The sequence below is a fragment of the Mesocricetus auratus genome, unplaced genomic scaffold (assembly GCF_017639785.1).
Source record: "Mesocricetus auratus isolate SY011 unplaced genomic scaffold, BCM_Maur_2.0 Super-Scaffold_6730, whole genome shotgun sequence".
NCBI classification, from domain to species: domain Eukaryota; kingdom Metazoa; phylum Chordata; class Mammalia; order Rodentia; family Cricetidae; genus Mesocricetus; species Mesocricetus auratus.
In genome coordinates this window covers 23,380,552-23,406,021 of record NW_024429184.1, presented here as the reverse complement: position 1 = coordinate 23,406,021, position 25,470 = coordinate 23,380,552, and the positions used below count along the sequence as shown (strand labels likewise).

The window sequence follows — 25,470 nt, the reverse complement described above, 5'->3', positions numbered from 1 at the left end:
ACTGCCCTATTTCAGATTATTTTTAACTTTTAACTGTGATACTGTTGTGCCAGTGAAGGCCCAGAGACCAACCCAATAAGTCAACACTTCTGATGCAAAAGCAAAGGCTTCTTTTTATTGTTCAAGCTGGCCAGCTTGGATCTCACTCCATGGCGGGGAAATGAGATGCCAACCAGCCATAAAGAAAAGCTTTTAAAGGGGAAGATCATAAGGTTGAAGGTCACAAATTTCAGAGTTTCCATGGTTACTTAAGGTCACACAAAGTACAGAGTAAAGCAATTAACTATATATTTTAAGCAAGATACATTTGAGTAAGATAAGACAGGGCACAGGGTCTGTCAGTTATCCCCTGGGCCAAGGGATCTTTACAACCTTATGACCAGCAATTAGCAGAGACAGGAATGTTGGCCCACGTGGTGGAGGGTCACCTCCCCTTCTCTGAGAGTGGGGCTCAGGGACCAGCCACAGCATTCCCAGTCATTAGAAGTTCCTTTTTTAGGGCCTAAGTTTTTAAACTTTTATTAATTTCAATTTTTGGTCCTTCAGTACCATATTATATAACATGAAAAATAAAGAGTTAGCAAGGCTGACATAGAGAGGAAGAGCTGGAAAACAGAAAAATATGATTTGTTTACATTCCTGAAAGAGAAATTATTCAGGACAAAATAAATATAAAAATATATTTAAGACTTAATGACCGAATACAGGTGATAAAAGGAACTTTTAAAAGAGGATGGAGTGGTGGATTTTATTTATTTTTTATTTCACTTTTCAAAAGAATTTGTACATAATTAAAATAACCCATTGTCATTCAATTTTTAGGCTCTATACAATGATAATACTTTTAGGAGATGTCTTCTGTATACATTTAAATAGAAATGAGGTGAATTCCTATACAAGTTACCGTAAAAAACAAACAAACAAACAAACAAAAAAACACAAAACAACAACAATCAATAACACAAGCTAAGAGTAGAGCTCAGTGACAAGACCCTGATCTCTTTGGTAAATGTGTGGGCTCAAATATGCCGCATCTGCGTGTCAGTTTCTTCACCTGCATATAACCTCTGTGCTCTACCTACGATGTTTTTTAAATTTTCTACTATGTTTCTGCATTTCGAAAAGTTCTGACTCATTTAAAATCTGGCCATTTAAATAGTGTCATTGTTTTATAATGTGGTAGTCTGGATGTAATTGGCCCTCATACGCTCAATGTGAATGGCGCTATTAGGTGTGGTTTTGTTAGAGGAAGTGTCACTGTGGAGGTGGGCTTTGAAGCCTCATATATGCTCAACATACTACCCAGTGTCTCAGACCACTTCCTGTTGCCTCAAGATGTAGACTCTTAGCTACTGCTTCAGACCATGTCTGCCTACATGCAGTCATGTCCCACCATGATCATGATGGACTAAACTCTGAATTGTAAGCTAGCTCCAACTACATATTTTCCCTTTTAAGAGTTGCCATGGTCATGGTGTCTCTTCACAGCAATAGAACCCCAAACTAAGATAGTGTCATTCATGCTTTACTAGTTTGTGCCTTTTCAGTATTTTTTATAGATTTATTCACACTTACATTATTCATACTAGACAAATTAATCTAGTTATTCTTTTTAGTGTTCTTTTTAAATTTATTTTTCTCCATATGCGCCTGATGTTTTGGTGGCCCGAAGAGGGTATGTATCAGTTCCTGAAACTAGATTTACATACAGATGGTTGAAAGCTGCTAGTTGGGTGCTGGGAATCAAATCAAAGGTGCTCTTAACCACCGAGTCATCTCTCTCGGCCCCTATCAATTTCTTATATGGGTGTTGGGAACCTAGCGTAGGTCATCCACAAGAACAGTATGTGCTATTCACCTCTGAGCCTTTGCTCTAGCCCCAATTCTACTATGGCGAAATTATTTCAGGCCTTTTAGTTCAAGTCTTTATATGCAGTTTATGGTTTTATGCTTGCATTTAATTCTACCCTCCTACCTGCTAATACTTATGCACAGAAGACAGTCTAAGGTCATCCTTGACTACATAGGGAGTTCAAGGTCAGCTTGGGCTATATGAGACTAAGTGTCAAAGACAAAACAACCATCATGTAGAAACAAGGGTGTGGGGTTGGGTCACATAATTTGTAAGCCTTGATGATGAGCTCACCCTAAGCAGAGCTTTTAATGAGAATCTTGTATGGATGTATGTGTCCTTTCAAAGCAATTGCGTACCTGCTTCTGCATCCATGCCACAGTCCAGCCCCCGAATCTACGTTAAATAGACTTCTTACCACTTCCAATCTACATGGTGCTGGAGATCAAACCCAGGGCTCACTGAATGCTAGGGCAAGGACTCTACCAACTGATCTACAGTTTAGCCCCTTCCTAGTTCAAGCTTCTTGCTACAGTTATTAGTTTTTTGTTTTTGTTTTATGTTGAATCCTAGAAGGTATTTTCTTAATGTTTGTGTAAACTCAATGATAAATATTTTATCAAATATTTGTGGTTGTTTTATAGCAGTTTTTCAGACAATATATGATGACCTACTGTCAGCAACAGAATGATTTCCATATTCCTTTTCACACTTTCTAAACTTCCATAGAGCTAAACTACCAAAGCAGTGTGTGACACACACTAGGACACTGAAGAAAAAAAGACAAGTATTACACGATGGTAGGAGGACGTCTTTTGTTTCGAATGAGCTTCACTGCAGCCTGTGAGACCAGGTCTCAGAACTGCACCAGGGTTGCAGAAAAGAATGCAATGTAAAATATGGAATGGAAAGACCCATCTGTACCATACACAGGAGCTTATACTGGTGGAAGAAGTATGGTATAGGGGATAGAAAAAGAGTGCCTTATCCAAGTCTGCCTTTTATAGAGAGATTGGTACATGGGATGCTCTTGTAGAAAGGGAACTATATAAAAGCTTATCTTGCAGACATGAAAAACAGTGTCTGGGTTTGAATATTGTTGTCTTTAAAGCATTGTGCCCATGTCCATTACTGTTTAACTTTACAGCCGCAAGTGGCAGCCAGCTGACATAGTGTTATGAAAGCATGATATATCTGCCTCGTATTTAGTTAAGCCTGCAAGAATAAGGTTATGGAAACGGTGGGAAAGTATATTTAGGGAAGCATAAAGGGGAACAACAGGGCTTTAATAATGATTATGATGTATTCCTTAAACATGATGTCTTTCTTAAAAGTAAAAAAAATGGGAGCCAATAATAAAGCTGTTCATGTAACCCTGGTAAGAAAAAACTCTGTTTAAATTGGGATTTTTCCTTGCACCAACAGCCCCTCCCTGAACCTGGGCCAAGGCTGGGCCACAGCATTTTAGGCTTCTCTGGATGAAATATTTCAAAAGATTAATATGAAAAATCAAGGACCAAAGCACCAAAATGAAAGAAGGAAGGAAGGAAGGAAGGAAGGAAGGAAGGAAGGAAGGAAGGAAGGAAGGAAGGCAGGAAGGCAGGAAGGCAGGAAGGAAGGGAAGATCATTGGAAGAAGTGTCAAAATAACAAAAGTTAAGAACTTATTAAAGATGATTTATACAGTTTAAATTAGTGGAAGATACCTTGATTATTCTTACCTCTGAATTAATGACTTTAATCAGAAAGAAAATGTGATATACAGTCTTCGTTAACAAAGAAAGTTGACGGCACCTCTCAAGGTACACTTGTATTGATGGTTCTACCCTCTGTTGTAATTTACTCCAAAACAGAGTGAGTTCCCTTTAAAAAAAAAAGTTTGAAGGATAAGCAGGAGTAATGCAATAATCATGGAGTATGTCAACCCAGCCATTACATTTGAAATTAAAACTGACTTCAGATTCTAATTGTATGAATAGAATTATGCCCAAATGCAAAACAAGTCTATACCCTGAATTTCTGAAGACCAAATAGAAATCAGATGCAGTTTTTTACTTTACTGATAGTATTTTTCAATCTCAGAGTCTCAGTCTTTTAGTAAGAAAATATCTAACACTTCAAAAAGTTATATAATGAGAACCTTTGAGTCACATTTGGACTTTGAACTATGCAATATAAAAATACAAAGAATGTGCATAATACCTAAACAAGGCATAAGGATTAAAAAGACCCTCATCTAGGAGTAGAAGTGTACCTCAGTGATAGAAACTTACACTATCACCCCATAAAGCATAGATCTTCTAAGCTAAAATCTATCTTTAATATTATTATTAGATGAACAAAGAGGAATAATGGCACAGATCCCATAAGGGAAACATGCGTCTGTGCCATAAAGGTTAAATATAAACAAAATTTAAAAATAGTTATAATTTAAGCTTATCTAAATGCAATAATGTATTCACAGAAAATAAAATGGTAAATATGCTCACTGTATCAATTTCTCTTCCACCCTTCATTTACTTCCTCCTGCTTCAACATTTTCAGCAAATGTTCTCCAATGCCAGCTTCTGCTAATGTTTTCTTCAGTTTCCAGCTCCTTATAACTCTGTCCTCTTCACTGCTCACAGAACTGCTCACTTACTGGATTTTAACATCTATCGAGGACCTCAAGATCTGCCTGTAAAATTTGGCCACATTCACCTAGTTCTTTATAAGCCTCATCTATTTTGAATCTTCAAGACCTGAACCTTAGTAGTCATGAATCCTATAACAACATTTCAACTAACAGCAGGCCACATACAGTTTGACTGGATCCATAACATTATCCGTCTTAGTGAGGCACACCACTGCAGCCTCCTCAATGACAAATGATTTCAAACCACACATTTCTCAGGATGCATCCTATCTCTAAGCAATGAGTGACCATGTATGAAAATCGTATCTGCCATTCTTCCCATTTCACCATCTTTCTCCTTGAATGCATCATTATCACTGACCCAAAGGCCCTCCTCAACTTGTTATACTTGAAACTGATAACTATGTTTCTTTTACACTTCTATCACCTTGTGCCAGAAACATGAGGAAGCCTTCGGAGCTTCCTAGTTGGATTATTCACTGGCTTTCTGGTGTTTGTCTAAGCTCTGCAATCCCGCTCACTTTCTGCTGTGTTGTCCTCTCTAGGCATCTTCCAAACTCCCAACTGCATTTAAACTATTTTTTAAACATGACGTATTTCATGTTGCTCTTGAGAGTTGGTAACAGACTGCATCTGTGTATCATATAAAATCCACTTTGATGTCTTTTTAAATCAATGTCACAATGATCCCCTAGTTATCACTGACTTCCACATTATCTTATGCCCCCAAATCTGCTTATCCTTGATAAATACCAGGTAGTCACCCGTGACTTTTAGAGCAGTCCCCTCTGTATTAAAGATTTAACTTTTATTCACAACAAGCAGCAACTTAAATGTATTTGATTACAAAGCATTTATTCACCTTGCCTATTTTACATTCATAACATGCCATATATTGCCGAGCAAATAGTCTTAAATGCCAGAATGTTACAAGCCAAATTTTCTTCAAAGACCAATAATGCCACCGAGTGTGAACAATAGTCTCAGATAACACTAATGTAAGGCTGGAATCACCGGCATTTTTTTCCGCCATTTTTCAGTTTCATTTTACATTCCAACCACAGTTCTCCCTCCCACACCTCTTCTGCACCCCAACCCAGCTCCCACCGGCCCTTCCCCCAATCAAGTTTTCTTTTTCTTTTTCTTTTTTTTTTTTTTTTTTTTGGTTTTTACGAGACAGGGTTTCTCTGTATTGTTTTGGAGGCTGTCGGTCCAGCCTGGCCTCGAACTCACAGAGATCCGCCTGCCTCTGCCTCCCGAGTGCTGGGATTAAAGGCGTGCGCCACCACCACCCGGCCCCCAATCAAGTTTTAAGTCAACAGGAGCCAATATAAGTTGCAGCCACCAAAAGGGATATTATAACAAGTTTTGGGACTGTACCAGATCAGGAAGCATGCACTAAAAGAGAACACCAAGAAGTCAGCAAAGAGGAGTGACCTCTAGAGCTATGAAATAAATTACACTTCCACACATTAGTGCTAAGTAACTCAAAATAGATTAATATGTAGATGAAAAACATATACTTAATCTCAGGATGGTAAAAACACGTTGAAATAAGTAACTTCTGATAAAGTAAACCTTTTTAATTGCATTGTACTTTGCACACACTTTCTAAAATTAAAGTATGAACTATTTGATAATCTGTTTGCACAGATTTTAATACTTGAAAATATACTTTGTGTCCTGGTAAGAGAAAATGGTCCTTAAAGACTTCTAAATTATATAAATTCTTAAAATCTACTTTGTATTCTTTTAATTGTTTTTGTTTCCTTTTTAGACAGGGTCTCACTATGCGGTCTTCGTTGGCCTGTAACTCACTATGTAGACCAGGCTATACTGCAACTCATAGAGATCAACCTGCCTCTGCCCTTAGAGTAATGGGACTGTATGTGTGCACCACTCTACCTGACGTCTGTTTTCATATTTAGTGAAATTCCTTTAAAAGAGAAAAGCAACTCACCAAGCGCAGTACATGTCTCCTTGCTGCAGCTGCCGTGATAAAAAGGCAGTACATAAAACAAGGGCGCTTTTCTCGTCGCCTTCAGATTCTAAATTGCAGATCATTTCTAATGCATCTTTGCAATCAACTTCCGAAATCTATAGAAAAAGGAAACATAAATAGGCCATATATTTAATTTAAGTAGCAACATATTTAATTTTTTCATTTGACAACACAAAATTTCATCAGTAAAATGTTACTAACTTATATATAATCAAATTATAATTGAGATAAAGACTTGGCTAGTTTGTTCAAAGAAATCCTCTTTTTAACCAATAAAAATTACTATAGCATTCTGAAAGAAAATTATTAAGAAACACAGGATACCAACTATATTCGGGAAAGTATGAATGTTCAGTAAATAAGTAGTGTTATGAAATTAGTAGCTGGGTCTGACTGAAGCCTAAACTGCTTGTGTTCAAACACATGAAATCCCCTAGGGGTGCTGAATCAGGACTGTGGGTCTGAGGACTGCCTCCTGGTAGCCCACACAGTGACTGCTTTTCCACTCCAACACATCTTATCTGTAAGTGATCCTATTTACACAGTCCAACAACAACAAAAAAAGGAACTAAAAAACTACAATAAATTAAATACAATGTCAAACATTTCACGTATGTAATTTAATTATAATTTTAGCACTAGAAAGCATAACATTTTATATACCTAAGAAATTATGTAATTTGCTTATGACAATTAAGAACTAGACCCCCAAATCAAAACAAACCATATCCGACTGACATCAAATACCTAAATTCTTGTCATTTTACTACATTATCTTTTATAAGAGTTTTGTTAATGTTAAATAATTACTCTAATATGCATTCATGATGACAAATGTCAGCCAGACAAATGCAAGTTTTTAAAACATTTTCCTAACATGTTGATAACAGTAATGTGAGCAAACTCTTTAATGAGGCCAGCTCCTTCAGAACTAACATGGATAATCGACACAAGAGCTTGCTGGAGAGGTACTACCACAGGCTGAATGTCGCTTAAATTAAAATTGCTTGGAACCAGATATGCATTACCTTTCATATTTTTAAAATTATTTGCATATGTACAATGAGATACTGGGTTTGGGATCCAAATCTGAATATAAGATTTCTTTTCACATCTTAAACACACTGACTGGAGATCATTATCCCATGTAGTATCTATAATGTACCCGAGTCTCGCGGTGACCCATCACATGATAGCAGATGTGGAATTTTTCATTGGTGGTTATGTCTGTGTTCAAAAAGCTACAGATTTAGAGAAAATTCAGACCTCAGATTTGCTGATTATGGGTGCACAAAGAGGTCTAAACTACTTGAAATTATAAATTTATTGGCAGAGTCATGACTTCAATACAGCCTTAAATTCAGTCTGTCCTCATCTCAGAACTCCACAGATCTAAGCATGCTGAAGTACAATAGTGCTAAATATTGTTTTTTATTTGTTCAAGTTTTTAAAAACCTCTATCTCTTGAAAGTATGACTTATTTGAGTCACATGATTGCTTCGTTTAAAAACCTGTGATTCCTGTTGAAAGCTCAAATGTATGATTTCCCCAATGAAATTATCTCCATTAAATTACCTCTTAATATTTAAAGTATATGCTTTATTAACAAGCTTATTCATAGCCGGGCATTGGTGGCGCATGCCTTTAATCCCAGCACTTGGGAGGCAGAGGCAGGCGGATCTCTGTGAGTTCGAGACCAGCCTGGTCTACAGAGGGAGTTCCAGGACAGCCTCCAAAGCCACAGAGAAACCCTGTCTCGAAAAACCAAAAAAAACCCCCAAAAAAACAAGCTTATTCATATATATATACACATATACACCATACATATACACACATATGTGTATATGCATACATTATACCAACTGAATCATAGTATCCTCAACATATACAAATACTTTTTAATTAAAAGATATTAGTATTATTACTACTAGTGTGGGGGAGTATATGCTGTCCACTAGTAATATAGCTTCTCTCCTTTCCATTTTTCATAGCTTCCAGGGATTAAACTCTGATTTAGAGGCTTTTGTAGATTACACCTTTGCTCAAACTTAGTTTTTGTTGTAGTTGTTGGCTAGATATTAAATTTTATTAACTTAGATTTCATATTCCTGATTTGCCAGGAGGTGACCTCTTTAAAAAAATGCAGATTTAAATATATACAAATATAGTGAAACTATATTTAAGTTAATGATTGAATGGATTAAAGTTGTAGAAGTAAAATATAACCTTTGAACAATGATTGTTTTAAAACTCCAAAACAATATAATTCAGAGATTATCAATATATTACCCTATATGCTCTATTTTAAAGAATGAGCAAAATTTCAAATGCCAGAAAAAATTAAAACCAAACAGAATGATCTATTTGTTAAAGATCTCTATGCTGAATTCTCTTATAAAGCAGAATGTAAATACTATTTTTGTTTTCATATGGTTTGTACTTCTTAATAAAAGTACAAAATATTTAAGTAGTATTTCATGTTACAAATTATATTTAATATATTAGTACTAATTATATTTTAAAAGCTTCAAGACTACAGAGTTTGTTTATCAAAGTAAGATGTTTCATACAGAAAAGAATTTTAATGGTAAACCTGTCATCATACCTAAAAGAACATAAACCATACAACTAGCAAATATTTCTAAAAGAGCAATCTCCAGTGACAACAAAGAAGGAATTTTTCAGGGGGCACATATATTGACTTATTTTTTTCCCTGAATAATATGTGTGTGTGGGTGTTGGCATGTGTGATGTGGAAGTGGTCTTCCTTGGGTGTGTCTGTCTTCATCTTCTACCTTGAGACAGAGGCTACTGTTTGCTGTTGCACACAGCCTAATAGAACCTTTACCCACAAGCACGTCACCCACACTCTCCCACCCAGCGAAAGCGAAGTGGGAAAAAGAGATTAGAGAGAAAATAAGAAGGCAAAAAACAAATAAACCCTTATATGTTTATTCTAAAGATAAAATCAACTAAAAATTGGATGCAAATCTAATGCTACCATCTCTTTCTACTACATATGCCAAGAATTCAAGAAAAGCTCATTATTTGAAGAGAAGCCAGATAAACATCTCTTTCTAACACCCCTAAGTCTGACATCTACCAGGAACAGTGCTATTACTACTGAGAATTAGTTAATTTCTCGCCTATTGACTCACACAGACAAGAATTTCCTCAGGACTATCAGTCCAGGTCACATCTGACTCTTAATTAAATCCAACCCATATTTCCTAGGGAACATACTTTTAAAACTCAAATCTTACACCAAGCAAAAGAAAACAAACAAAAAGCGTGTGAGAGATGTAGAGTATAGAACATATTTGTGAACACAATCCCTAAGTGGGGGCAATATCTCTTGGAAAGTTTCAAGGTATAGGTGACATGACTACTTTTCCCTTGTAGCAGAAATAATATGCATGGTTGACAAATCAATTTCAAAATATTCTCCTCCTATGAGACAACAAATAACAAGTGTCAATATGTTTCTAACAAATATCACAAAAGCAATCTATTTCTCAGAAAAGGCCTGTTTAACAAGGATATATCCACACACATAGACCCTGAAACTTGATCACTGTGACTGACATTTTTCCTTGGATGGAGGACATAGATCTTAGTGAGCCATGCTTAAGAACAAGAAGAAGAAGAAGAAAAAACAGTAAATTATTTGTGCCTAACAAAGAAAAGGAGAATAGTATCACTGCACAACGTCAGCGCCACCTAGGGTGCCCAGAGAATCTTTCTCGAGGATGTTTTCGAGCAGGCTGAGCTGCTGCTTCTTAACTCTGAGGAATTACACCAAAGGGGAGCATGAGATGAGTATTTCAAGATCTGGTTATTTAAAGATCTAGAAACACAGTTTTCGAGATACAAACTCAGTCTTCAACTTCAAAGGTAATCTAATAAGCGCTTCATCAGCTCTCCATTAACAAGCTTCTTTAGTGCAGCGACTACACCTCTTTGCTGTCCACCCCTCCTACCCACCGTATAGAACACACTGTACACTTAATGCCACACACAATTCAAAGGCTATTACGAGAGATTTTTATATTTGCCTGTTGTCATTTTCAACTAATTAGAAAGCTTAAGTTCTAAATTTGCTCTCATATATGGAATTGAAAAACGCAAACCGTCTGTAAAAATAAAAGAAACAGTAAATATAAATAGTTATAGCCTGGACAATGTCTAAACTAATAGAATAATGTTCAAGACTGGGAGCCTATGTTTCACTTCATCCAGCGTAGAAACTGGCTGGAAGCACTTTTCCTAATTTTTCTAATATCTCACCAAGTCCACGAAGCTTATCTATCATCTAGCTTCTTAATTTTGCATTCACAAGAAAAAGCACATAAACATTACAGACAGACGATCTCTACCCTCATGCGGGCATTCACCTCCAAGGCAGCCATGTTCTGAACTCTACAGGCTTCTCTGTCTGCTAGGAACTGTACATAGGATATGTTTGGTAACTGTGTTCTCCATCTTGTATTTCAGTCTTCCTTTTTAACAAATCAAGTCCTTGAACATGTAATCATAAAAAGGTCCTTAACTCTTGAGAATTTACTATCAGTAGACAATGAAAAATGATCATGACTACCTTCATCTCCCTTCTCCAATTCCCTTATTCTTAAAAACAAACAGTGAGTGCTGCCCATGTGTATGAGCGAGCGGGGCCATTTACTGAAGCTTAGGATTTGATGAGCACTGCCTCCACCATGGTCCTTTTCAGCAATTACACACTGCTAGTAGCTCCTCAGTAAAGATGGAGATAAGCTGCCCCATCTATACCAGACCTCCACAATACCTTTATTTTCTTTTTACTGCTCTTATACAGGAGAGATGTAAGACCCTCGAAAACAGTGCTCATAGAGTACTATACCATGAACATTTATAGTTCAAACACACTAATTTTATCTAAATTCTTTAAACATAAATTGCTATCTCAACTTTTAATTATAAAATTGGGTGCACAAAAATTTAGAATTTCCTTTCAGCAATAATTATACTTCCAGGTTTTTGTGCAAATTCTAGACTTTATGCCAAACTAAGTTAAAATAGAATTATATAAAAAATATGCATTTACACTAAATATACAAATAACATTTCATTTCTGAGTGGTATATTTTATTATATAACATTGTATGTTTATTTACATATAGTCTGCATATACAAAGATAATTTATATAATTTCTACCTAGGATTACTCTTCTTGTTAAATTAAATTAGCTAAAAATATTCTTAGTTATCCTGATATCAAATAAAAATGAGCTTATGGCATAAATACTGCCAAAAATTGACATGACATTTAGAAGACACCATATTTAGTTTAGTCAAAACAGATGATGCACATTATTTAAATTAGAGGGTCCAATCTGTCACATGAGACTCTGAAAGCAGCTTAGCGTCAAAGAGCCCTTACCTAGGAGCATACCTACTATAAGACACACAAAAGTGCTCCACTACTTACAATCAAGGAAGTCCAAAACATTCTACTCTATATCTAATTAGAAATAACTTATCCACTTTAAAAAATAATTACTAACAAAAAAATATACTCACCTCTTCCATCAGCTTTTCATTTGGTGATGACGTGCAAAGACAGACAAGGTAAGTCTGCTTAAAACTACCTTTTGTACCAATCTCTGGGTGCTCGGAACACAGCTTTGCTAGAGCAGTTGCTTGATTTAACTGATTTGTTTTGATTAGATGTTTAATTCTCATATCCAACAAGATGGGACCCTCAAAAGCTAAAAATTCATTCACTTAAAAAGACAAAACATAATAAATTATTAACATTTGGTAATTCATCTGTAATACAAATACTTAGAAGCAATTAAAAAAACACAAGAAACTAAAACTTTTCCCTTTTGGCAATTTTCCATTACTGTCGGTGAAGATATCACATAATACTTGACTTTCTAAGAGGAGGCCATACTGCCCACCCAACCCCCTGAAACAGGCTATCCTGAACTCCGGCTGTGTCTCAGTTACAGGAACATGATGCCATACTAGGCTTGTCAACTTTTGTTCATTTGTTTGGTTTTTAAGACAGGGTTTCTTTGTGTAGCTTTTGCTGTATGGGAACTAGTTCTGTAGACCAACTTGGGCCTCAAACTCAGAGACCCACCTGCAATGCCTCCTGAGTGCTGGGATAAAAGGTGTGAGGTCCCCTCCCACCTCCGCCTCAGGCTTGTCAACTTTGAGTTACAGGGAATGTTTTCATTCTAAGCTCCATTGAGAAGGGGTTAAAGAAACCCAGTGTGTTTTGGGGGTGGGGTGAGGGGCACTGGTAGAGACAGGATCTCACTAAATAGCCCTGGCAGGTTTGGAACTTACTATGCAAATCAGGCAGGCCTTGAATTCAAGGAAATCCTCCTGTCTCTGCCTCCAGATTAAAGTTTATTTAATCTTGATTATACAAATATTTGCCTCGAATTCTTTTAAAATCACAATAAATTATGCTTCCCAGTATACTTCTTCTTAAACAAGTCAGAGCACCACACAATTATCTGGATAATAATAAAGTGTACTTGATAATCTAGCATAAGAAATTCAACTAAGCCGGGAGGTGGTGGCACACGCCTTTAATCTCAGCAGAGGCAGAGGCAGAGGCAGGCGGATCTCTGTGAGTTCGAGGCTGGGCTGGACCAGCAGTCTCCAAAACAATACAGAGAAACCCTGTCTCGTAAAAGCAAAAAAAAAAAAAGAAGAAGAAATTCAACTAATACTTTGTTCAACATTGACAATATATTAAATCTTTGCAAAGGGGAAGTCCATCTTTTAAATAGAGGTCTCAAATTAAATAAAAGTATGCAAAAAAAAAAAAACCAGAATGGGGAAAGTCTGGAGAGAACAAATCCTTCCATGTATTTGGGATTTTACTTATTTCAATGTATGGCTAAGATACCTATGTACAATATATTTCTATTTTGTTCAAATCTGTGCTCTTTTTGTTCTCTACAACAGTCATTTGTATCTGTGAAGGAGAATTTAACAATGTATGGTTTTTTGTTTTTGCTTTTTGTTTTTTTTTTTTTTTCAAGACAGGGAGTCTCTGTGTAACAACTGTGGTTGTCCTGAAACTCACTTTGTAGACCAGGCTGGCTTGGAACTCAGAGATTCACCTACCTCTGCCTCCTGAGTGCTAGGATTAAAGACTTGAGTCATTATGCTGGGCAACAATTATGAATTTAAACACTTTCCTAAGTTGTCTGTACCTGAATAAAACTCATGTTTAAAGATTTATTTCTTGATGGCTAGCTTGACGCCTTTAGAACTTCTAGGAGCAAACTGACATATTCATGGAAGATGTATGCAATGGGAATCTAGTAGAGTCTTTGTATCTAGAGTAAACATTAGAATGTAAAGTTGTATTAGTGTTTGTTGATGGTACCTAGACCTTGAAGGAATCATAGTAGAGAACTGTTTTCTATCATTATAGAGCTGTTTTTCTGAAGGGGTTTCCATCCATGCATGGCTTTGGTCACAAGACTATCCGGCACACTTGAATGACTGGGTACTGCAAATACGACACAAAAAGGACTAAGGTTGCAGGCCGTGATGATTCCCTTCAGAGACCATATAGATCAAAGGGGCTTTGGTTTGAGGAGCTTGTAACCCAAATACAAGCTTTGTGTGTAACCAATAATAAGTTTCCAAATGGAGTTAGAGGTTCAGTTCACAGAAATTGTTCCTTCCCGGTGACAGAGCCTAAAATGACATCCTGAGGTGACTTTCTTTGAATGGTCTGAGGAAACACAGACACCCAACTGTGAGATGGTCCTTCCTTATCAGCATCCTATATTCCCTTCTAGAACCTTTATTTTTGGTTTTTTCTCTGCTCTACTAGGAAGAGACATGTCTGTAACGTACCATTATTGTGATTCTTCAGTATTAAAGGCATAAATATTTAAAAAGTAAGAGAATTCCAAATTTAAACCTTTTACTTTAGCCCAGACCTCTGTAAATGAGTCACTTAATCTTTACGGTGAATTAGAAAGTAATTATAAAGCCGGAACACATAAATAAGATGTTCAAGTATCTAGTACCTCAGTACCTGACATAAATGTAATACATTTCTTTCTTTAATTGTATATTATCTAATTAGGACATTTATATTCCAATATATTTTCAATTTAGTTCATTACCAAAGCAAACTCTAAAGGTTTTAAATAACTATTAAGATAGTTAAAATAAGGTTATTTCCACTATGAGTAACTGACAGTAAGAAAAACACAGCTTTAGCCTCTCTCTCTCTCTCTCTCTCTCTCTCTCTCTCTCTCTCTCTCTCTAAATAGATACAAAGTCTGGGAATTATTACAAATTCTCCCATGGAAACTCATGATCATTAGAATCTGGAAGACAGTAGTAAAGAAAGAATTTCAAAGTGGTAAGTATCTAATAAAATTGATGACGTTTCCTAAATAATCCCTAAAAAGTTTCTGAAACAGGAATATGTACATTAGAATAACAGCCTGTGCAGAATAATTTGTTAGAACAGTGTATTAAAAATAAATATTAGGCAAGAGAGCTGGTTCAGGGAGACCTGTATTCTGTGCTCAACACCACCCTGTAGCTCACAACTAACGCCAGGTCCAGGGAAGGTGATGCCCTCTTCTAACCTCCCCAGGCAACAGGCACACACGTGAAGCGCATGCATACATACAAGGAAAACACACACATAAAATACTAAAAGAAATATAAAACACTTTCTAAGAAGCATAGAATATTAGAGCAGAAGGAACTTTATATGACAATGTAGCTCTATCATTTGGCAAAATGAGTAACCAAGACTCACAGAAAGGGATTAACTTCCTGAAGTAGTAAAATCATCTAATGACAAAACCAAGACTACGATGTATTTTCTGACTTGTAATGTTAAGTTTTTTTAGGACCAGAAAAGACAAACTGCTATCTGATTATTGTATCTACTTCTAATTTGAAAAATTATACTTTACAACAGTCAGTGAAAGAGTTGTAGATCCCAAAGAACACATTTCAAATGAAGGTTATACTGGCGCTCAAACTCAGCTGCTAAAGTCACTTCTGCTCCTAACACTCTTCCTATTCCTCTGGAATTCCTCCCCTTTCCCTCACTACTTTGTGTCAGTCACCATTTCCAAAATCTGACACGTTTCTCCTTATAGGGCTGCAGGGTCACAAGAGCAATGTGCGTTAGTGCTCACACATTCAGCAAAGTTTTATGGTCTGTCTTTATCTTTGAAAGCTAGATAAAGCAAGAGTTTCACTTTCTTTCATGCTGTTCATACTTTCACCCCATAAAAAATATAATATTTTAATGGTAGCCATGTTTAGTCTGTTTACTTTCTCTGAATCTACGCAAGAAGGTTTCAAGTCTATCAATAAAGCTAAGTAACAAAATGACAATCTAAGTGTATGATATTTAACCATTTTAATTAAAAAGTCTTCTTTCCATAAAATATTACTTTTATAACGTTAAAAAATTACACACACCTTTACTCTGCACACTTGGGAAGCAGGGGAAGGTGAATTAAGTCAGACAGGATTACAAAGGCCTTGTCTCAGAAAGGGAGGAGGAGGAGGAAGAAGAAGGAAAGAGGAGAAAGACATAGAGAAGGAAAGAAAAGGAGGTGACGTAAGAAGAAATAGTAAAGATATTTTGTAAGTGATAAATAACCACAACACAAATACTATGTTCTATGTAAAATACTTTGTCCCACTGATTTTGTATTATTCCCCATAAAAATTCATTAATGAGCCAGCTTAATTCACTAAGTGTATGTTCCTGTGCCCAGATTTAACAACTGTTTTGTTGATCTTTGATCCACTGCTCCAGAAGCTCGACAGCACACTAAAGAATTCCCTGCTGAACATGACGGCTGACCCTGGAAGCCCAGCACTGAAGGCTGGTGCAGGAAGACCGCCATGTATTAGAGGTCAGCCTGGGCTACACACAAGTTCCAGGCCCATCTGGGGTATATCATGAGATGCTCAAAAAGAAAAAACAAATTAGAAAATCCCCAAAGAAAAAAATTTACACCTCAGAATGTAATGTCCCCATACTTATATCTGCTTTAGTTGTACTCAACTTAGAAACCTAAGTCAGTCTCAAAAATGACCTCCCCTGAATATATTACCAACATACCCACTCCATTTTCAAATATATTCACTTGCCTCTATTCCCATCACCCACCACTGACCTCAACACAGGACCTCCTAGTCTTCCACATCATTCTTACTGCTTCAAAAAATAATCATCAAGGAATCTAGAATACTGGAGTGGTTTCTGTTGTTTGTGAAACTTTTTAATTCACTCTGATAATTTTATACATGTTATCTAACATTCTGATCAAATTCACTCCTTCCCAGATTGTCTTCCCCAGCTCCATCTAGAATCCTTTCCAATACATTGTCTTTCTACTTTCATGTCTTAAAAAAAAAAAGCAATCGCCTACTGAGTTCAATTAGGGCCTAAGAGTGTGGCATCGCTTATGGAATATGGGCAATTTTCCAGGCTAGACCACTGAAGAAACAAACATACCCTACAAAGGGGGTAAGGGCTGAAGCTGGCAAAAGAGTTCAGCAGGACAAGGCATCTTCTATGCGAGTCTGGCAAGATCTGAGTTTGATAACCTACAAGCCCACATAAAGACAGAAAGACGCTTCACAAAATTGTCCTCTGGCCTCCACATGTGCACACACAATCAAACACACACACACACACACACACACACACACACACACACACACACACACACACACACCACCCCCACCCCCACCCATATCCATCACATACACATACATGCATGCACATAATACACATACACACCAACAAGCACTAGCAGATAGCACATTTTGAAAAACATTGTTGACAGGTGGAGGAAGTGTTCTCCATCCTTTACTGGGGAGTTATTAGAAAGCGAAGAGGTCCTTGCAGAGGGAAAATGTTTCTTTTTTAATGTATGCCCACTTGTAGATCTCCTTACAGCCCCAACAAAAACTCTAATGGGATACTGGTATAAAAACAGGCACACATCATGCAACAGAAGAGAATTCAGGAGAAATCCTACCACCTCTAGTCAAGTGATCATCAAAAAGTGTTCTAAGTTAACTCAATGGACAAAGAAGTTTCTTCAAATAGTGCGAGAAACACTGGATAACCCCATGCTAAAGGATGAAGTTGGACCCTTAATCTTGTACTATTTATAAAATTGACTTTAAAAGGTTTAAAGATCCTAATCAATATAAGACTCAAAACTATAGCACTCCTATAATGAATTATATGAAAAAATTTAATGGCATTATACTTTGAAATTATTTCTTAGCTATTATACCAAAGGATCAGACAATGAAAACAAAATCTAAACAGGAGTTTCTCAAGCTTCTGGACATCAAAGAACATAGTCAATACAATAAAGCAGCAACTGATAGGAGAAAACATATGCAAATCATTTATGTGATAAAAGATTAATAGCCAGACTATTAAGAACACTTTTAAATCAGATTCACATTTAAAATGGCTATGTAGTAAGTAGATCTTTCTCAAAAGATGGTATACAAACACCTAATAAACATGTACAACATAACAAATTATAGGAGCCAAATGACAATGTGCCACTTCGTGACAGTAGAATAGGCTAATAAAAGAAATAAGTGTTGTGGACAATAAGGAGAAACCAGGAGCCATATACATTGTTAATAAGACTGTAAAATCATATAACCTCTAGAGTAACCAGTACAGCAGCCTGTCAAAACTTTACAACAAAACCATCATATAATTCATCCATGTTACTTCTGAATAGTACTTCAAAAGAACTTTTAAAAGCTTGGTCTCAGAGATAACTGAGGTTTACAGCAGAAAGTGCTGTCTAGTTTTATGTCACCTTGAATCAAGCTAGAGTCATTTTGAAAAAGGTAAATTCAACTGATGCCTTCCCCAGACTGGTCTGTGATACATTTTCTTGATTGATGCAGGGAAGTCCCGCTCACAGTGGCCCTCCCTGGGGTGGTGGTGCTTGGTTCTGTAACAAACAGGCTGAGTAAGTCAAGAGGAGGAAGTCGGTAAGGAGCCCCCTCCACGGCCTCTCACCAGCTCCCGCCTTTGGTTCCTAGCGTAACTTCCCAAGATGATGGGCCATAGACTGTGAGATGAAATAAACATTTCCTTCGCAAGGTGATTTTGTTCATAATGTTTTATCACAGCAAAAGAAATCTCACTAAGGCAGAGTTACTAGTCATGGACTAAGAGGAGGAGGCAGTATTTGGACAAGCCTTAAGCTTTAAAAATTGAGTTTGACGAAGGAAGAAAGGGGATTCTGGGCTAAGACTCAATAAAAGGATGACAGGTCAACAAGAGGGCAACTAAATTGTTTTAACAGAGAAGCAAAGGGGCAAATGCTGAAGAGTTCAGTGTGCCTAAGTTTTGTTTGATATTTAAAATGATATACACAAAAGAAGAACAAATCTAAAGATGCACTAGCATGCAAAATGTTAGTAAAATTGAAACCTCAAACTAACCTGCAATCATCAAATGGTAAAGTATTAAAACAGGGGGAGGCTTCCAGGGAGGGCCCAGTGTTTAAAGTTAGGTATTAGTGATCATAAAAGGAGAACTAGTCTCCTATGAAATTGTGTGTTAAGACTCTGAAACCAATAGACACTGTCATGCTCAAAACGAAGCTGAATGGTACATTTGCAAAGCAGCAGAGGGAAGATGATTTCCTGGATACTGGTCTAAGAATGGCTTGTGCCTGTTCAGGAACATAAGTGTCTACTGAGAGCCAAAGGAGAATTCATTCAACACAAATAGGTTGTACTTTTTAAATAAATTATCTCAAAACAGATCAAAACCCCTGATGTAAAATGTGAAACTATGCCATCTAGAGAAAAACACAAGAAAAATCTGTATGATGTTCAATTTGGTGATGAAGCTTTTATATGAAAATGAAATCATGATCCCTAAAAGGGAATATTGAGAATCTATCCCTATTAAAGATGAGATCTACTCTATCAATGACTGTTAGGAGGAAGGCTAAGACACAGTAAAAGAACTCACCCATAAAACATATAGTCTGATGAAGGATATGCAACTCGCAACTGCTAAAATCCAAAAGTAAACAATACAGTTAAAAAATATAGCAATGATCTGAACAGGTTCTGCATCAAAGATATACAGATGGTAAATGTGTGTCAAAAAAATACACTGGATACCATCTACCACTGCAGAAATGCAAACTAAAATAATGTGGTACATCCATAATGCCTATCAAGATGGCCAAAACACCAAAAGTATCCAACTTTGAGTGAAAGTTCTGGTGTACCAACAGTTCTCACCCAATACTGACAAAAATACAAAATCCCATATAAGCATTGGAAGACAGTTTAGCAGTTTCAGAGAAGGCTCAGCATAGTTTACAAGATACAATAATCAACTCCTAAGCATTTTTCCAATTCATGTGGAAACTTGTAACTATACAGAAACCTACATATAAAGATTTACAGTAGCTTTGTTCAAACCACTTAAAATGAAGATTTAGTTAAATCATGGTACATTTGTACAATGATATCTGAACCAATAATAAAAAGGGATTAGTAAGTCACAGGACAGAGAAATGTTAAATGTATATTGTTATGTCAAAGAAATCAAATGGAAGTCTCTAGTAATATTGCACAGAAAAGGCAAAACTACACGCAGAAAGTAGACCAGTAGTTGTCAGGTTTGGGGGAGAAAGATGAATGGGTGATGTATAGATATTGTTTAGGACAGTGAAACTATTATGGATGGATAAGTATAACTTTACAGCAAAAAGGTTGAGTGTTCACATATTTGAATTCCAAAAATTGAGAGGCATAATAGTTCAAGATGTGACAAATCTAATGATGAAGCAGAGCTACAGTTTATCTGCCTAACATGAAGCTGAGGCTTGAGTGCCACTATTTAAAAAAACAAAACAACACAAAACAAAAAACAAACAGTTAGGGGACAGAGTCTATTATATGACACATGTCTGAAAAGCACACACAAAGAGACAGAAATAATAAGCAAGAGTGTAGTAATGCATTAGTACTGGACACATCCCTACAAACTAAGAACAAAATATATCCATGTACTTATTATGTACAAATATTAGATGTACATATGTACGTGTACACACACACACACACACACACACACACACACACACACCCCACAGAGTCCACTTAAGGGACCTAGAGAAAGTAACACCATAATAGCAATAAATACATCCAACGACCCAGGAGCCAGGGAAATATGCAAGATAAGTCTGGAACATCTTATAATAGGAGAAAACAAGGAAGTAGCTCATACAAAAAAAACAAAAAACAAAACAAAACCCATTGATGATAGGGTTACATCAATGCAATCAGGAAAAATGAACAAGTTCTAGCCAAAAGCTAGAGTAATCTGACCTATAAGACAACACTAATATTAGACTCTGATCAAAGTACTTTAAAAAAATGTGAGTTCACAATAATATTAAATAAATGAGCAAGTAAGTAACTGGAGAAAGCATTTCTGAACGGGGTATATGGCTTCTGCTTGCTCCAGGAGGTTGAAGATAATTTCCTACCTCTTTGGTATGGGATGCACATAGAAACATCCTTGGAAGATCACAACATGGGAAGAAGTCCAGCTCGGGGCACAGAAAACTCACACACTGATCTGCTAAGCAGGCTGTCAAGGTTCACATCAGCAATGGTTAATCATGCTGACAAGATGAGCTGACAATGGCATTTGCTCTGTAGGACTACTGAGTCCCACTCTACTCTGTAGTCCTTTCCTCCAAAGCCTGAACCTCAATGTCATCGTAAGAAGATAAACAAGTTTCAAGTAAGGAACACTGCCCAAAATGTCTGAATCAGTACTCATAAAAACTGTCAAAGGCATCAAAAAATGTAAGGTCTGAAAAACTATCATTCCCAAGAGGAACCTAAAAAGACTAATGTAGCATGGTATCCTGAGTTGGTTCCTGGGACCGACAAACGCTGTTAAGTAAGACTACAGAACTCTGAATGGAACACCGAACTTCATTAATAATACAATACTTATACTGATTTACTAATTTTGGACAATGTACCACACTAATATAAAATATTAGAGCTTCATTAATCATTCTGTAAGGATGTAAAGGCAGTAAATGAGGCTAGGCATTGAGGGTCACAAATGCATTGTCCGGGAGGCAAAGGATTGCAGCAAGTTGGTGGCCAGCGTATCTCAGAGAAATAATACAAAAAATAATAAATGAAGTCAAACTTACTTCATTTCTTAAGAGAACTCTGCTTCTTAAGACAACTCTCTTACATAAGAGAACTCTGAACAATGTTTATGGTCTTTCATCAAATACTTAAAGGAAAAGTAGAAAACTGTGGGCCAGATCTAAGAAATAGATGCATTTGGTAAATACAGCAACAATTAAGTAATATGGATAAAATGACTAAAGGCAGATAAGAAGGTAAGAGTACACCAGAGCCTTGATTCTGAATGTGACCTTTCCCACCCTATCCCCAGTAGTGGAGGATCACACACAGAGCCTTGTGTATACTAAGCTGGTACTTACCAACCAGCCATTGGATTTCTGAGACAGGATCCCAGAGCATGACTCAGACCGGTCTTAAATTCATTATGTAGCCCATGCTGTTTTCAAATGTTAGATTTTTCTGTTTCTAAGCTGCCAGAATTACAGTCATATACTTTTTATTGTTATAATTAAGGACCTTAACTGCAAAGTTGTATGCTAACAGATCTGTTATTGATAGAACTGAGAAAGAAAAACGCCTGGAATAATAAGTACAGTACCCAAGGAATCTTGATAAATGGGGAACAAAATGAATGCAGTAGTCAAGTTAGCTTTAAAAAACTCATTGATGTGGGTCTGGAGAGCTGGCTCAGCAGTTAAGAGCACTTGTTCTTCCAGAGGACCTCTCCCACATCAGGTTCATAAACAGCTAACCCCAGCTCCAGGGATCCAACAGGCCTCTTCTGGCCTCCACAGGTAGACACACATGCAAACAAAAATAAAAACTAATATTTAAAGCACCATTTATGTACTACAAAATAATAAGGGAGGCTGGGAACACAACACTCCAAAAGCAACAAAGAGGGCTAAGAAAACAAAAATAAAAACTAATATTTAAAACACCATTTATGAACTACAAAATAATAAGGAGGCTGGGAACACAACACTCCAAAAGCAACAAAGAGGGCTAAGGAAACAAAAATAACAACTAATATTTAAAACACCATTTATGCACTAGAAAATAATGAGGAGGCTGCGAACACTCCAAAGGCACGAAGAGGCTAAGGAAGGACCGTGCGTGTGCTGTGCTTGCAGAGTACCTGAGCTCCTAGCCCCCACACCGGGTGGTGCCCAACTGTCTACAGCTCTAGTTCTAGGGGATTAACCCCTGACCTCCTGGGGCACCTACCCATGTGTACATACCCATATGCACACATACATATACAAAAATTACAATACAGTTTAAAAAGAAAACTAACCTTGTGTGACTTTAGTGATTTCAATGACTTGTGAGAAATGGCTAACGACAACAAAATTATCATATTAACTACAAATTGTTACAATGAATGGGGTAACCTAAAGCTGATCATATCATATTTGGGATACAGACTAAACGTTGACAGTACAATTCAATAGAACAAAACCATACAAAAAAGAAAAAACAAAATCAAAAACAGAAACACTTAGCATTACTATGATAGTGACTTTTAAAAACTCAGTTGTGGGGGGCTATGGGGCAAAGTACTGGCTGTTCAAGCATGAAGGACCTGAGTTTGATCTTTAGTGTCTACATAAAAACCTGAGCATGGTGGTATGTGCTTGGAATCCCAGGGCTGCAGAGAAAGTAATAAGTGGATTCATGGAATTCATTGGCCATCAGTCTAGCTGAAAGATGACCTACAGGTTCCAGTAAGAAAACCTGCCTCCAAAAATAAAGTAGATTGTCCTGCTCCTCAAGTATGACATCCAACAACATTATTCTCTTGCTTCGATAGGTACTGGAACACATATCCATTGATACCTATACAATGTATTATGTGACTTGTAAAAACATGTGCATGTATGTATGAGCGTGCGTGCGCACACACACGCGCGCGCGCGCACACACGCGCGCACACATACACACACACACACACACACACACACCCCTACTCTCAATTGCAGACTGAAGATGAAGCTCCAATTAGCATTCACAAGGCCCTGGCTTGATTCCCAGCACTACATAAACAGGAGTGGTGGCACATGACTGTTACCTCAGCATTTAGGAGGTGTGGATGGGGAACTAGAAGTTGGAGGTCATCCTCCACTATGTAGCTCAAGGCCAGCTTTAGAAACAGTGCCCTATCTGAAAGACAAAAACTGATGAAATGTAATTCTCACAATAAAGAGTCTCCTAATAGGGCTGAGGGTGGACTGAATTATAGATTATCATTGTTTGCAAGTGTTTGGTGTGATTTCATTTTCAGTGATGTTTCAGAGGGGCATTAAAATAGGAAGACAAGTAATTGAGCATTAAGTAGCTTTCCTATTCTGTTACAACTAAAGAAATGCACAAGTAGCATAATAAGAAAGCCTAGCTCTCCTCTGACATTCAAAATTATTCACCTGAAGCCAGGTGGTGGCTCCTACCTTCCCTGAGAAGCTAAGGCAGAAGAAGAAGCATCCCAAGTTTGAGGCTAGCACAGTTTACACACCGAGACCACCTAATTGCATTATACTGATTTACTAGTTACCTTGTTCCAAAGGGAAACCACAGCCGCAGTCCCTGAACCCTGTCTATGATCAGTCACACTTCCAAATCAAAGAGCAGATTGCTGTTAGTCTGGCTTGAATTTAACAGATTCAGTAATAACTAAGCTCAGGGTTAAGTGGATTACCACTGCTCAAATACTTCATTAAGACTTCAAGGGTCTTACTATAAACTAAAGGATGGCCTTTAGAAGCCTGGCCATTCTTTGTGTGCTGACTCTCCCATATGCACTCACCAAAGGCTATCTCGAGCTAAGTAAAAAGACTAGTCAGAGACTATTACACCTAAAGTCATCCATCCTTGTTTCATGACATTTGAAATTTTAAGTAAATGAGTACATAGATGCCAAAATTTCATTCCTTTGGTGTTTTCAAAGGAGAAAATAAATATATACGCGTAGTTTCTGTGGTTTTTAGTGAAAGCTGCAGAGTCTCTTAAGACTATAACTATAACCAACAAGCAGAGCCACTCGCTAACAACTACCATGTCAAAACACTCAAAAACGTAAGGACATAGAACACACAATCTTTAAAATTACAGTAAACTTCCGAGACTCCTTTTTTTCTCTGATTTAACCAACTGTGTTACGTTTGGCAAAATGCTACTGAGAAACTGAAAAGGTAAGATAATCCTTTATTTAGGTTGGCTATAATTTTACTTTTATTAGCCTCCCTGTAATAGGACATAATACTATAGGAAGTTCAGGACTGAATTTAATTCTCAGCTATACAAAGACACCCAGTCTTTTTAAGTCTCCTTTTCATCTGTAAAATGGAAAAGGGAAAGTAAGTCCTGCCTTCAATAGAGGACCATTTTAAAAGTTAAAGGACAGAGAAGCACACTTGAATGCTGTTATGAACTATATTCAAAACCATTTGATATACTATTAACATGTATATCCAATATTTCCAAAACTAAGATTAAAAGTATAATTTGATATTAGAAATAAAGCATATTGGTATTAATCTATTAGACAGGAGTCTAACATATCAAAAGCAAATAATTAAGATTTGCTACTCTAAAATTATTGTTGTTTTACATAATGGTCAGCCAGGAAAGATGACTTTTGACTATAACCCAAGCATTGGGTTTGACTATAACCCCAGCATTGGGAAGCCTAAAGTTTCATGTCTCAACTTTCCAGTGAGATCCTTCCTGTTTAACACACCACCATCACCACAAGTAAAATAAGTAAGATCTTGTGGTGGCTAGAAAG

At 36.9% G+C, this 25,470-nt stretch overlaps 1 protein-coding gene across 1 annotated transcript in view; it reads right to left on the bottom strand.

Annotated features, from left to right (window-relative positions):
* Nucleotides 1-25,470, bottom strand: part of Znf292 (zinc finger protein 292) — a 92,893-nt gene that overhangs the window by 9,917 nt on the left and 57,506 nt on the right. Inside the window, exons 5-7 of the mRNA XM_005080824.4 lie at nt 12,048-12,250; nt 6,447-6,583; nt 3,573-3,714 (exon numbers count right to left, since the gene is read on the bottom strand). Of these exons, the coding sequence (XP_005080881.1) occupies nt 3,573-3,714; nt 6,447-6,583; nt 12,048-12,250 (482 nt within the window). The remainder of the gene's footprint in view (nt 1-3,572; nt 3,715-6,446; nt 6,584-12,047; nt 12,251-25,470) is intronic.